Source organism: Bos taurus, chromosome 6 (genome assembly GCF_002263795.3).
Source record: "Bos taurus isolate L1 Dominette 01449 registration number 42190680 breed Hereford chromosome 6, ARS-UCD2.0, whole genome shotgun sequence".
Lineage (NCBI taxonomy): Eukaryota > Metazoa > Chordata > Mammalia > Artiodactyla > Bovidae > Bos > Bos taurus.
In genome coordinates, this window is record NC_037333.1 from 59,899,760 (window position 1) to 59,915,325 (window position 15,566).

General features: G+C 43.3%; 1 protein-coding gene across 18 annotated transcripts in view; it reads right to left on the reverse strand.

Moving 5' to 3' along the window:
- The window catches only part of APBB2 (amyloid beta precursor protein binding family B member 2), a 384,026-nt gene that overhangs the window by 188,006 nt on the left and 180,454 nt on the right, over positions 1-15,566 (reverse strand). For all 18 annotated transcript variants that reach the window (XM_059887472.1, XM_059887475.1, XM_059887478.1 and 15 more), the window contains 1 exon segment: positions 7,493-8,302. In XM_059887472.1, coding sequence (XP_059743455.1) covers positions 7,493-8,302 — 810 coding nt within the window.

A 15,566-nucleotide genomic window follows, 5' to 3' on the forward strand; every position in this document is an offset into this window, starting at 1 on the left:
AATTTAAAAATTTCTAGAAAGTGTTAATAATATCAACTTGTCCAAACCTCTAACACTCTTAAGCTAGCAAAGGCCAGAAATAATTAGTGCAGCCAACTGTGTTGACATAATTAGGTTCGTGCCTTGGCTTTTGCCCTCAGCAGCTTATCCAACTTGCAAGAGTTCTACTTTGCTTGCCTTAAGACTGGAAACCAATCAATTTAAGACATCAAAGGATTTAAACTCTTAAGCAGTACAGATCAATTAGCAATGAAATCAACTCACAAAGTATGCAGGTAAGTGAAAACGAAATGGTTCTTTTCTCTGGCTGCTCTGAATTGTAGACTTATGGTAGCTCAGCTGTGTAAAGAATTTGCCTACAATGCAGGAGATCCCTGTTTAATTCCTGGGTGGGGAGGATCCTCTGGAGATGGGATAGGCTACCCACTCCAGTATTCATGGGCTTCCCTGGTGGCTCAGACAGTAAAAAATCTGCCCACAATGCGGGAGACCTGGGTTGGATCCCTGGATTGGGAAGATTCCCGGAGGAGGCCACAGCAACCCACTCCAGTCTTCTTGCCTGGAAAATTGGGAGCCTGATGAGCTACAGTTCATGGCGTCGCAAAGAGTTGGACACGACTGACTGAATGCAGCACGCAGACATCTAATACAAAGAATGTTTGTGATGGATTGAAATGCTGGCCCCAACTCTTCGTCTTTCCCTGGAGACTAGAATAAAATAATAATCACCCTATCCAAGTGTTCTGAACAGCTATTTTATATAAGTTGTGCTTACTTTTTCTTTTTTTGGCTGCACCAAGCAGCATGCTGCTGCTGCTAAGTCGCTTCAGTCGTGTCCGACTCTGTGCAACCCCAGAGACCGCAGCCCACCAGGCTCCCTGTCCCTGGGATTCTCCAGGCAAGAACACTGGAGTGGGTTGCCATTTCCTTCTTCAATGCATGAAAGTGAAAGTGAAGTCGTTCAGTCATGTCCGACTCTTAGTGACCCCATGGACTGCAGCCCACCAAGCTCCTCCATCCATGGGATTTTCCAGGCAAGAGTACTGGAGTGGGGTGCCACTGCCTTCATAAGCAGAGATTAAACCCATGACTTCTGGAGTGGAAGCACGCGTGTGTCTATGGCGCTCAAGTGCACGCATGCTCAGTCATGTCTGACTTTGCAACCCCATGGATTATACATAGCCCGCCAGGCTCATCTATCCATGGGATTTCCCAGGCAAGAATACTGGAATGGGTTTCCACTTCCTACTCCAGTGGAAGTATAGGGTCTTAACTGCTGGACCACCAGGAAAATCCCTTCCTTTTTCTGTTTTTATAGCTAGACTTATGTAGCAAATCACAGACAGTATGCATATTTGTGGTCCAGCTCCATCTACCCAACCAGCAAACAGATAAGGTTTATGGAGCTTGTGATTATGTTACCTACTGTGAGAAAAGGTTCATATCCACACATGATAAAGACTTCGCCCCTGCTTTCATAGAGCTCCAAGTCCAAACAAAAACCTTTCAGTAAGGTTACAAACTTCTGAGAGGAATGTGATAACCCGAGACTTGGAAATATTGCCTTGAGGTACAGAAAAAGGACTTTCAACAGCTCAGAGGGCCTGGAAAGATTTCACAGAGGAACTAAGAGTTGGGCTGAAACTCAACTGCTTATAAGAATGAAAAGATTCTCTAAAATATAATTTTCCATCCTTTAGATTATAAAGATACGCTGGTTGAAGTATATAAAGTCTGATTATTCAGCCACTGGTGCCACAAGGCAAGGTCTCTAAACTATGATACAGTGGGAAAATGTTGGATGCTGTGTCTAGAGACCTTGGTTCACATCCCAGCATGGTCGCCTGAGTGTGATAAAGTCCCCCCAAAAGATCTGGAACCCAGAATTTCACTGTGCCTTCCACAATAACTGATTAATCAGTATCCCCCCATTATGAAGCAACATTTTCAGCTAAGCTATAAAATAAGTTCAGTTCAGTTCAGTTGCTCAGTCATGTCCGACTCTTTGTGACCCCATAGACTGCAGCATGTCAGGCCTCCCTGTTCATCACTAACTCCCGGAGTTTACTCAAACCCATGTCCATTGCATCGGTGATGCCATCCAATCACCTCATGCTCTGTTGTCCCCTTCTCCTCCTGCCTTCAATTTTTCCCAGCATCAGGGTCTTTTCCAATGAGTCAGTTCTTTGCATCAGATGGCCAAAATATTGGAGTTTCAGCTTTAGCATCAGTCCTTCCAATGAATATTCAGGACTGATTTCCTTTAGGATGGACTAGTTGGATCTCCTTGCTGTCCAAGGGACTCTCGAGTCTTCTCCAACACCACAGTTCAAAAGCATCAATTCTTTGGTGCTCAGCTTTCTTTGTAGTTCAACTCTCACATCCATACATGACTACTGGAAAAACCATAGCCTTGACTAGATGGACCTTGGTTGGCAAAGTAATGTCTCTGTTTTTTAATATGCTATCTAGGTTGGTCATAACTTTTCTTCCAAGGAGCAAGCGTGTTAATTTCATGGCTGCAGCCACCATCTGCAGTGATTCTGGAGCCCCCAAAAATAGTCTGCCACTGTTTCCACTGTTTCCCCGTCGATTTGCCATGAACCTCATGTGAAGAGTTGACTCATTGGAAAAGACTGTGATGCTGGGAGGGATTGGGGGCAAGAGGAGAAGGGGACGACAGAGGATGATGGCTGGATGGCATCACTGACTCGATGGACTTGAGTCTGAGTGAACTCCGGGAGTTGGTGATGGACAGGGAGGCCTGGCATGCTGCGATTCATGGGGTCACGAAAGTCGGACATGACTGAGCGACTGATCTGATCTGATGGAACCAGATGCCATGACCTTAGTTTTCTGAATGTTGAGTTTTAAGCCAACTCTTCACTCTCCTCTTTCACTTTCATCAAGAGGCTCTTTAGTTCTTCTTCACTTTCTGCCATAAGGGTGGTGTCAGTCTGCATATCTGAGGTTACTGATATTTCTCCCGGCAATCTTGATTCCAGCCTGTGCTTCTTCCAGCCCAGCATTTCTCATGCTGTTCTCTGCATGTAAGTTAAATAAGCAAGGTGACACTATACAGCCTTGACGTACTCGTTTCCCGATTTGGAACCAGTCTGTTGTTCCATGTCTGGTTCTAACTGTTGCTTCTTGACCTGCATAGAGATTTCTGAGGAGGAAGGTAAGGTGGTCTGGTATTCCCACCTCTTAAAGAATTTTCCACAATTTGTTGTGATCCACATAGTCAAAGGCTTTGGCATAGTCAGTAAAGCAGAAGTAGATGTTTTTCTGGAACTCTCTTGCTTTTTTTTTTTTCTATAGGTCTTCATAGACCTGTTCAGCTTCTTCAGCATTATTGATCAGGACAGAGACTTGGATTACTGTGATACTGAATGGTTTGCGTTGGAAACGAGCAGAGATAGACCATTCTGTTGTTTTTGAGATTGCATCCAAGTACTGCATTTCAGACTCTCTTGTTAACTATGAGGGCTACTCCATTTCTTCTAAGGGATTCTTGCCCACAGTAGTAGATGTAACGGTCATCTGAATTAAATTCACCCATTTCAGTCCATTTTAGTTCACCAATTCCTAAAATGTTGATGTTTACTCTTGCCATCTCCTGTTTGACCACTTTTAATTTTCCTTGATTCATGGACCTAACATTCCAGGTTCCTATGCAATATTGCTCTTTACAGCATTGGACTTTACTTCCATCACCAGTCACATCCACAACTGGGTGTTGGTTTTGTTTTGGCTCTGTCTCTTCATTCTTTCTGGAATTATTTCTCCACTGATCTCCAGTAGCATATAGGGTACCTACTGACCTGGGGAGTTCATCTTTCAGTGTCCTATCTTTTCTCCTTTTCATACTGTTCATGGGGTTCTCAAGGCAAGAATACTGAAGTGGTTTGCCATTCCCTTCTCCAGTAGACCATGTTTTGTCAGATCTCTCCACCACGACCCGTCCGTCTTGGGTGGCCCTACACAACATGGCTCATCGTTTCACTGAGTTAGACAAGGCTGTGGTCCATGTGATTAGATTGGTTAGTTTTCTGTGATTGTGGTTTTCAGTCTGTCTTCCCTCTGATGGAGAAGGATAAGAGGCTTATGTAAGCTTCCTGATGGGAAAGACTGACTGAGGGGGAAACTGGGTCTTGTTCTGATGGGCGAGGCCATGTTCAGTAAGTACCCCAATATCAAATAAAATAAGTACCTGATATAAAAATCAGACATTGATTAAAATATAACATCAAATGATTTACTCACTACATCAGGGCCATTTGGGGATATGTAGATGACCTCCATTTTTATTCAATTAATCATTATTTACTTACAAGTTCACCTGCTATATTTCAGGCATGTCATGACAGCACAAAGATGAAGACAAATCACCAATCCTTTCTCTTAGGGTACAGAAAGTCCTAACTAAAATCAGAGACCAAAATATAAGTAACTCATAATTAAGAGAGAAGTAAACTTATATATCCCACTGCTATACTGATAATGATTATCACTAATAAAAATAAGCACTCATTTATTAAGTTCTTGCTATATGCCAGACACTGTTCTAAGGGCTCTTCAAAGATGTCTTCACTTAATCTTCACACCAGATCTATGCTAAAACATTACTAGCACCCCCACTTTACAGTTGAGAGGCTATGCGAACTGCCTACGCAGAACCCAGCGGAGACCTGAACTCAAGCAGTTGACCCAAGAGCCTGTCCTCTCAATGCTAAGTTAATGAAGCATTAGGCCCACAATCACACCATCTGATTTGGTTTTCTCTGTGTATAGCCTGCCTTTGTACACATTAGTAATGAACCAAATTTTGAAAACGGCCATTCTATAGGATACCGTCAGTTTCATACTCTATATCTTCCATTTTATTAAGCCCCTATGTAAAATCATCAAGTTTCTTTCTTTTTTTTCATGGCCACACTGCGTGGTCTGTGGGATCTTAGTTCCCTGACCAGGGATTGAACCCAGGCCCACAGCAGTGAGAGTGCAGTCCTAATCATTGGACCACCTGGGAAGTCCCAAGAGGTGTTTTTTCAATGGGAGTTCACAAGGGGCTCTGAAGAAATTCCAAAAGAATTCCCAAACATTCATTTTGAAGGGATGGCTTCTAAATTTGTTTAAAAAACCCCTCAATCTCACAGCTTTGGAGTTGAGTCACAGCTAACACATTTTTCCAAGCACATCTAAATCAAAATGTCTATCCTTAGCGACCTATTATGGACCATCACCATACTGTCATCCTTACTCTAAACCTCAAGGTCTTCAAAAGTGACTTGAAGAATGAAAAATGAACCTAACCCCTCAACAAGTCAGAAAACTCTAATCCAATACATATCACATGCCAAGCACTCTAATGGCTTCTGTAGAGAAACTCAGCAGCAAGTTACCCTGGGACACTGAGCAAATGAGTAGTGAGCTGAGGAGACCCTGGAGAGATGAACCGAGCCCGTGCATGGGGTCAGTTTAAGCTCTGTACTCTCTGCCAGCCCTTACTGATACCAGCATTCAATAAGCAAAGGGGTTGCGGATAGAACTACCCTAAACACTCAGCATCAGGGGAATTGTTAAACCACGGAGCTTTAAGAGGGTGGAATAGCATGCTTAAACATTTAAACTTAGCCTGAGGTAGAACACCGCTATGTCCTGTTATGAACTGATCTGCAAAATACATACTTCAGTGGAAAAAGTGAAGCATTCATAAAATAATGTCACTCATTTAAAAAATTTTTTTACCATGGAAAAATTTAAGCACACAAAAGTAGAGAGAACATAGTAATAAAGCTTTATGTACCTACCTTTAACAAAGATTAGCTTATGGACAAAAGGCATACACGTTATTATTTCAATAAGAATATATTACACTATATGTTATTCTACTATATTCTAGTATGTATCTCGAAAAGGTAAAGACTCTTTAAAAATATTATGAAATAGGGGGAAATTTTAAAGTTTATTATAAATGTGGGTATATGCCTAAAATGGCTCCTGAAAAAAAAAATGCTTAAAAAAAAAAAAAAGTAGTGGTTTTCATTGGAAAAAAGGCAAACAGAGTGAGGAACAGGGGAGACTTTACCTAATACATTTCAGTAAGATTTAAAGTGTCACTACAACAGGAGCACTGTGCTCAGAAGAGCAGCAGAAAGGCTGCCATGACCTGAGGAAGGCAGCGCGGCCTCAGCGGAGGGCGCTGAACACACGAGAGCAAGTTTGAACGTGAGATACTCAAGGAGTCGTTTATATAGATTCAGACACTGGCAGGTGACAGTTTCCATCGGCTACAGGATATGAATTCTCTAAATGTAAAAAGTAATAGAGAGCTGTGAACTCAGTGACATTACTAAACATAATTATAATTCCAATAATGTGCAGGCCCAGACGTTTATGAGATGAAATGGGCTCATCTCAGCCTCCCTACTGCCACATATCCAGCAACAGGAAGCTGATGAAATCATGTAAAGCACTCTGATTTTAAAGGGCACTTCAAAAAGCCTTTTTTTCTTTTTTTCAACAAGGTAATGTCTTATTTTCTCCTTCTCTTTTCCTATCTGTAGTCCTTATAACTTCTCTGCCTTATAGGTTGGGAAAATGTCATTTCCTTCCCTGGTGGTTCTATCTGTAACATCTGTATCACATTAACACAGCCTTGGGAACCACTAGATGCAGGGTTAGGGTAAAGAAAGAAGCCTTTGTGAGTGCTTGTTTACAGTGAATTCAGATACAATTCAGTTCTCCAATCTTTTAACCTTATGATCAGTAAAAAGGGGACTATGAGAAGATGAGATAAAAAGTAGCTCAGTTTTAGGACCCTGCTCATTTCTGTGACAATTTTCAGTTCTGTGAAAAATCCAAAGATGTTACAAATATAGACAAAAGTCAAGAAAGACTGGTCTCAACTAGACTAGTTAAAATCCAAAACTTCTGAAAATATATTAAAAGAAACACCACTTTCTCACTTTCAAATATCATTTGCACAAGGCTAACAACATATTTCCCAGTAAAGGTCAAAAAGGACATGTCTTTAATGAATAGACTTTCAACTTCTTAAACTTTAAACTTTTCATTAGCTTGAGCATAAACACGTTTTTCTGAGAACTTTAAAAATAGTTGTTCTCTTTCTCAGGTTGCATCCACCCCTGGCAACTGCCTTATTATTTTCCTTACAAAACCCAGTGTTTCGAGATAGTAGAAATGGTTCACCTAACCACTGGCAGTATAATTTCCAAATAAGTGATGTTTTACTGTATTTAATACCAGGGACTTATTTCTTTTACAAAAATGCTTCCCAGGACAAACAACTTGTTTGAATCAAAATGAAAATGCTGAGTACTTTTCACATAAATTGCCCAATTTTTCCCTAAGAGGCTCAAGTTCTTCTCCACCTGCAAATGAAAATTTTGGGGGAGGGGGGTCATTGCAGAGATTAATTCCATCAAGAAGGGAAAGTGCCACCACAGGCTACACTTCTCTCGGGTACCTGTCTCGTCGGGGGAGCTGGGGGAGGCGCTGTCTTGGGACAGAGTGGTCCAGCTGGACTCCTCATCGCTTGGTGCCAGGTTCTGGATCCGGTGGAGTGCACAATCGGTTTTGGCCCCTGTTTTAGGATGATCCTTCTTGGTCTCTGGGCTGGATGATACGGTGGCTATGTGGCCCTCCTCGGGGCTAGACTGGGGCTTGTTTGGTTTCTGCAGCAGCACATCACCGTTCCCGACAGTGGGGGAGGCCTGGCCTGGCTGGGCCTTCTCTCCCACAGCCCCAAGCTGGTTGCCCACGTTCTGCTCGAGATCCCTGGTGGAGGTCTCCAGGTCTGCATAGTAGTTCAGGAAGCTCTTGGTTCTCCGGGGCTGGGAGGGTAAAATCTCACAGTCCGGGGAGTCCCGAGGGTGGGGCTCTTTACCCTCTAACTTCTCAGAAGTGATGTTGATGACCGCGGTGGGGCTGACGTTCCTGTTGGGGTCCTGCTGCCCTTGTTCTGCGGCCTTCCGGAGCTGGTTCTCCCCGTTTTTCACCAGCTTGATGTTGGCAGAGCCATTTCCCAACAGGGGCTGTGCGGCTGGATCCGAGAGGCCCATGGCCGCCTGGATATTAGTTAGTGCATATTTTTTCCTGCATTTAGGGGGTGTGCTATTCTTGGTTTCTGTGTGTTTTATTTCGGCGTTCAATAGTTCATTGTGGGAGGACCGGAGATTGAGGGTGTTTGGTGGTGTGACTGGGCTGTTCCGATTCGTGACGTCCGTGGTTCCGCTGCTGGCCATAAACACTGCCAAAGTGTCTACACCTGAGTCAGCTGGAAAAAAAGAAGAAGAAAACCGGTCATTGGATGCCCAGCATGATCAAATGACTTAGCGCACAGAGTGAGCAAACATTTCCATACGGAAAATTGAAAGAATCAATGCTTCCATTGCAGTTTTGTAGAACTGACCCATCTTCCTCTCTCTTTTCACCGTGTGCTCATACATTAACCAGGAGCAAATAAAAGGCTTAATGTGGATACACAAAAGCCAGTTTATAGAAAAGCGTGGCGGTCTGAGGTTTCAAATTTTACTTAGAATAAAAATGTATCTCTCTTTTGAATTCATATAAAAGCACTTTCTCCCCACAGCGGGTCTTCATTTTTTCACAACCTCGAAAATCATCTGCTTTCTAAACATTTACACTACATTTCTATTTTGTCGTTACCTCAGGCAACAAAAAAGGTTGCTCAGAAAGCCTCTGGGGCTCCAGTATTCTTAATTAACCTGAAAGGTCACTGTTCAGTAAGGTACCACGTATCCAAGGTAATTCTTCTTCACCATATTTAGAAATCGTGTTCTGAATGCCAGGAAAAACCAAACCTCCATTACAGTTTGATACTGTCTTGTGAACATTTCTGACCTGGGCTTACTGTGTGCACTAACCATAAATTTTGGAGAAATGGCTTAATTACTCAAGAACATACACATAAAACAATTTATAATAATGCAGCATTGAGCCCGAGGCTACAGACATGTTAGAGCCCCCAAAGGAGTCTGAATATATTCCACTGAATTAAAACACACACTCAGCAGTTTGCAGGCACCACGTGCCCTTGCAGAACTCCTGGAAAACTGTCTGGCAGTTGCATTTATCTCAAATATTGTTCACACCATCAGTGATTTGTTCCATGTGTCTCTTGCTAGGAAGAGAGAAAGATTCCTCAAACTAGAAAGGAACAAACTTCATTAGGGGGAATTCCTAAAGTTTCAGATTTCTCAGCCTATGACGAATGACTTCTTTCTTATCTGATCCCTTGCCCTCCAGACACTTCCAAGGGCTCCTCCTCTATATCAGGAGTAGATGAACCAAAGCACAGCTCCTAACATTCCTGAAATTGTACTGTGACAACCCCCTCCTTCTCCATCGAGCAAAACAGAGGCCTCTGCAGGGGAGGAAGGTAAGAATGTTCTCCAGTTTGGGAGCTTAGCAACATCTCTGTCCATCGTCCAACACTCAGGATGGGATATTTTAGAAGAGTCACCACTAGAGCCTTGTGTGCTTCTCTGAAGCTAGGCAACATCTGTACCCTCCAAGCCTTGTCCATATTTACAGCAGAATGACCATGTGGCCCGCAGAGATAGCGAGGGCTGGAGCCCAAAGGATTCCTGCTTACCCACACCTGTCTCAGCACTTGGGCTTCACTGAGGATCTAGGGTCTAGGATCTTTTAAACAATACTGACAACTGAATTTTTAAAAAATTCTTTATACTGCTTTGGCTAGTACTACCGTTTTACAGGAAACATGTTTTAATATATAATTCAACCTCACTTCAGAGCAGCATTTGGTATGAAAAGGGTCCACTGTGAACCCACACGAAGTTTTCCCTGAGACATAATACCCGTAACATAGGACAGGAGAGAAAATTATATTTAGACTCGGGTATTTGGAGTGACATTATTATGAGAAAGCTGGCAATCTGCTGGCTTTTAAGAAGGTGTGACAAAAAAAATTTTTATGAGGCTGTTTTATGACATTAGATACTATATTCTAGCAATGTTATTAGGGAGAAATTTTTATTTACTTTGTTTATAGCCATAAACACTTTCACAAAGAATACCATCAAAAATTTTAGGTGATTTAATACTGAAGTAGCCTTTATATCTTGGTTTTACTTGACAGGTAAAACCTTTGAGCCGTGTTTTCACCAGCCTTTGGATCCTACCACCCCTTCTAGTCCACTGCAACTCTTCTGCTTGCTAGAAATCACAAACGCAAAATTTGGGAGGGTTAAGTTAGAACAACAGGACCAAAAACAGCTCTGCAGATGCTGTTCTTATAGATCAAAGCCTGAACACAATTCAGGTGTGTGTTTTAAATAGTAAATGATAGTATCATCTGGAAGCAAAATAAAAGGTTCAGATCTAGAACGAAGACAGTCAGTTAATCCTATGAAGTACACAGTTGTCCCTAGATGTTAATACATCAGCCAGCAAGTGTTTTGGGCTCACAGGGTCCTGAAGCAGGTAGCGATGAGCAACTTCCTAGAAAGGCCAAGGCAGCAGAAAGGAGGCTCCCAAAAGTGAGGAGGCAGTGCCCATGAGGATGACTGCACAGAACTCAGGTCAAAGACACGAGGCACAAGCCTGCTCCATGCTAATTCCTGGTTAAGTGATCCAGGACATCAGGCTCTCAGTCTCCTTGTCTGAAAAATGGGGACGATAATAGTACTTGGCTGCTGTAAGGATTAAAATGCGAAATGGCACTAGGAGGTTAGCACAGTGCATAAACAATAAATACAAGTGATCTTCAGCCTTTTAATCCAAGTGACAGAGCACAAAGCTGCCTGCTGTCAGGCCCCTAGATTAATCAGGCATTTGATCTGAGTTGTACAAAAATGGTCTTGCTGCAGAGACACAGGGAGCAAACAGACTAACAAGAAGAGGTAAAGAAGCCGAGTCTACAGGAGTTTAATTACAGAAGAAAATCCTCAGATTTAAGAGAAAGGAGGTATGTGACTCTTTTTTTTAAAAGAAAGAAAATTTTATAATGTCTTTTTAAATCTTCTAAATTTTAGTTATTTTCTTTACGGTCAAAAAAGCCTATGAATTAAGTCCAATCTCCTTGACATAACAGAAAAGTTGCTTAAACTCTTCATTTCTTTACCAGGATAAGGCTTAATAATATCTATACATCACTGAGCTTTGCTGAGGACTGAGACAGACAGCTGTCAAGCACTGAACCTAAGGCCTGACGTATTGTAAGAGCTCAACACACACCAGGGATGACTATCATCTCACAGCTCCCTCCCGTGCCGCACTCTTCTGTCTCTGGCCACCACACCTCCGGCCATCATGTACTGAGCACGCTCTTGCCTGGTGCTATGGCTGGGAATGCGGAAACCAAGACACGTAAGGTCCCGCCTGCGAAGAGCTCTCAGCCTCAGACACACACAAAGTGACAGCAATCAGGGTACAAAGGGATAAGTGATCTTCCCACTTCACACTGGAGAGGAGCTGCAGGCAAGAGAGCGTGGATTACCATCTGGGGAATCTGAGCAAATCAAGACGTGAGAGGAGAGGTGGTAGAGAGAGAGGGGGAGGGATCGGGCAGAGAGTCCTGGAAGACCTGCTCCAAGAGATGGACTTGACCCTGAAGCAGAGAAGAATATCAAGCACTTCAACAGCTGCAAGAAGAATGAATGAGGCTCAAATGTGTGTGTGCGAGGGTTGTGTTCTTTTCTTTCCTCAAACATATTCTCCACGATGGAGATGACTCCGATAAAAGGCAATAGAGAAGCAATGAAAATTTGGCATTAAAACATCAGTGGTTGTCAGGGAAAGAGCATAATAAGGTAGACAGAGGGTGTCTCCCTAACTAGAGAGGGAGGCTGGCTCCATCTTCATGTTCTATCTTGTGTTAGATACTGACTCTTCTATTTACCTGAGGAGAACAAAGCCTCAGCAAGGAGACTCGCTGGAAGGCTACTGGAACAGTCCAGTCAAGACAGCAGGGAGAGTACATGGGTCAATCTATATGGCACAGGGGACGCTTCTCAGTGATTTGTGGTGACTTACATGGGGAGGAAATCTAAAAAAGAGTGGACATATGTATAACTGAGTCACTTTGCTGTACAGCAGAAAGTAACACAACATTACAAAAAACTATATTCCAATATGAAAAAAAGAGGCAGTAGGGAGAGGACGAGGTGGGTATAGGGAGGTACTCACACTGCTATAGGGCCAGCTCTGGTCACTCATCTCTTGACCAGGGTGTACACTGAGGTCTCCATGAGCCACCCGGATTTAGAGATAGGGACTGAAAAGAGCCAGGTGCACTGAGTGATCATAAGGACAGTGGCGTCTCCTGTTATATCAGCTTCAGGAGGATGGCAGAGTTGGGCAGGGAGTGACCTTTAAGGAACTTCACCAGAAAACAAGCAGAAGGAGAAAGAAGAACGGCTGGAGGGTGATCTGGGGATATGGCAAGGAACTTTTGTTCTTTAAACTGAGAGTCCAAGCCACGTTTCCTTTTTTTATAGGCCGGGAAAGCTGAAGCTGGCACAGAGGGGAAAAGAAGAAACACAACAGAAGGACAGACCATGCTGGGGGGACCCGCAGAACGGATGTGGAAATGTCAGCCTCGTCCAAGACATGAGGAGCGGGGAGCGGGAGCCAGGACAGGGTCAGGCACATACGTCACTGTGGTGACACAAAAGCAAAACTGAGAACCTCAGTTTCTCCATAAAGATGAAGTCTTTCCCTGGGGGAAGCAGTCTAGGGGGAACATGAGGAGAGGGACAAAGTTTCGAAACAGTCACAACAGAGAAAAACAGAATAAGCAATTTCAAAACAAATACACAAATAAAAGAAGGCTGGCGGCATAAAAACAGACACATAGCTCAGTGGAACAGAACAGAGAGCCTAGAAACAAGTCCACACGTACATGGTCAACTAACCTATGACAAAGGAACCAAGACTATACAGTGGGGAAGGACAGTCTCTTCAATAAAGGAGCTGGGGAACACTGGACAGCTGCATGTGAAAGAATGAAACTACAATACTATCTTATATGATACACAAAAATTAACTCAAAATGGACTACAGACGTGAAATTGAGGCCTGGAGTCATAAAAGTCATCAAAGAAACTATAGCGGGGTGAGCCCCTCGACACAGATCTTGGCAACGGTATTTTGCGTTTGACAGCAAAAGCAAAAATGAACAAGTGGGACTACATCAGAAAAGGTTTTGCTCAGAAAAAACAAAAACTTATCAAGCAAATGAAAAGGCAACCTATGGAATGGGATTTTTAAATAGGAAAGAAATAGGCGCAGACAGGGACATGATTAAGGTGTCACATGTGAACAGTGAGGAATGCACTCCAGGATCTGGTCTGGGGTGGGGGCAGGAGATGGAGCCAGGAGGAGGGTGAAGAGCTGGGGGAAAAGGCTAAGGGGTCAGAGGTCCCTGACAGATAAGGCAATAGGCGTGACAGGAACAAGGAGCCGCTCCAATCCTAGCTGCACGCACACTCTGGGGAGCTTTTAAAAAGTACAGAAGCCTAGGCCCACCCCCAAAGACACTCCAGATATCTGATTCAATTAGTCTGGAAGGTGAATGTGTGTGTTAGTGTTAGTTGCTCAGTCGTGTCCAACTCTTCGTGACCCTATGGCCTGGAACCTGCCAGACTCCTCTGTCCATGGGGTTTTCCAGGCAAGAATATTGGAGTGGGTTGCCTTTTTCTTCTCCAGGGGATCTTCCCGATCCAGGGATCGAACCCGGGGGAAGGTGAATGGGACCCATGATATTGCCATCACTTCCACATCTATTCATCATGCTGTTTTGAGCGCAACTCACAAAGATTCAACATCAATTCAAGAGGATGGATTCCTATAGCAGAGCCAGGTATATGTTCAGAACTAAGAGTGTGAAAAGCGCTCACATCACCACTGCTGTCACCCTCCTGCATGCATGATGGACAAACTACTACGGCCTGGCAAATACTTCCTCCTTTTCTAATAAAAGTTTCACATTTTTTCTTAAGAATCAGCCGTCCTCCATGCTCATTCATTCATTTGACAGGTATTTTTTCATTCACTAGTCACAGACACCATTCTAACTGTTGAGGAGACAGAAGTAAACAAAACTGACAAAAATATCTGGTCTCATGGAGCTTACATTCTAGAGATCCAGCCCCCATGTTCAGGCAGAGATGACTGTACCCTTGATTCATGAGGTCCCCGGCCCAAGCCCAGCCAATCAGAGTAGCAAATCCCCATGGCTATGGTGACTGATTCAAGGAAAAGCATGCCTTTGAACTGGAATGCTGGAGAAGACTCTTGAGAGTCCCTTGAACAGCAAGGAGGTCAAACCAGTCAATCCTAAAGGAAATCAACCCTGAATATTTATTAAGAACTGATGCTGTAGCTGAAACTCCAATACTTTGGCCACAGGATGCGAAGAGCCAACTCACTGGAAAAGACCTGGATGCTTGGAAAGACTGAAGGCAAGAGGAGAAGGGGGCGACAGAGGATGAGATGGTTGGATGGCATCATCGGCTCAATGGACATAAATCTGAGCAAACTCCGGAAGGTGGTGAAGTACAGGGAAGCCTGGTGTGCTGCAGTCCACGGAGTTACAAAGAGTTGGACACGACTGAGCAACTGAACAAGAATCCTAAGACTTTTTCTGGAATAATCAGAAGAGAAGCATGCTCTTTTCTCTTTTAGAGTAAAAGATTTTCAGCTTAAGTTAATGTAATGCACAAAGTATTTTTTATGAAGCCTAACCAAAACTAGGTAAGCCAGGGTCACTTTAATTTCATGGCTAACAAAGCTTTCCTCAAACCCTGAGTCACAAAGATCTCAGCACTGAGATGCAACCCCTGTAACTCAGATGACATCCTAATATAAACCTGTGCTGGAGCCCATAGTTACACTCACCCTTCCCGCTTCTCTTTGCTGAGACCTCTAGCCTCCTGTTGAAGAAAACTTGTCAGTAATGGCAGGAAATGCATCTCTTCAATAACCTACTGCTCTTCCCCTGCTCCTGTCACATGCTTACAAAATTGGAAATTGACAAATGGGCCCGGGGAAGCCCAATGTCTGCCCAATTTCTAAATGAGACTTCACATCTTCTTCATTTTTGTTTTCTGCTATACAATTTTATTTCCACTGAGGGGTTAACAGCAAAACTTCTATGCTGAGGAATGTTGCCTTTTGAACTAGACCTCAAAGTATTAAGGAAATGAAGTAAACTCAGATTTTTTTTTTTTTTCCTTTTAGGAAGGAGAGGCAAAATAAAGCTGGTTCCTGAAATTACTCATAAAAGTAAACTCTCAATGTGGCAAAAATGATAAGAAGTTCTCTATGAACAAAGAAGGCAAAGGTTATTGGGAAGCAGCTAGGGTTCCTTGGTCAGAGAGGTCACAGGATTAGAACCCTGGACATTTTTAAACTGGGAGGACAACCTCACACAGTTGGTTCACGGGGCACCTTCCCCAGGCACTGAGATAAAGGGGTGATTTCAACCTGCAGCTCTGACCCGCCCTATTCAACTAAACTGCCTGAGGGCTCACTCTGTTCCACAGCCCAAGTGA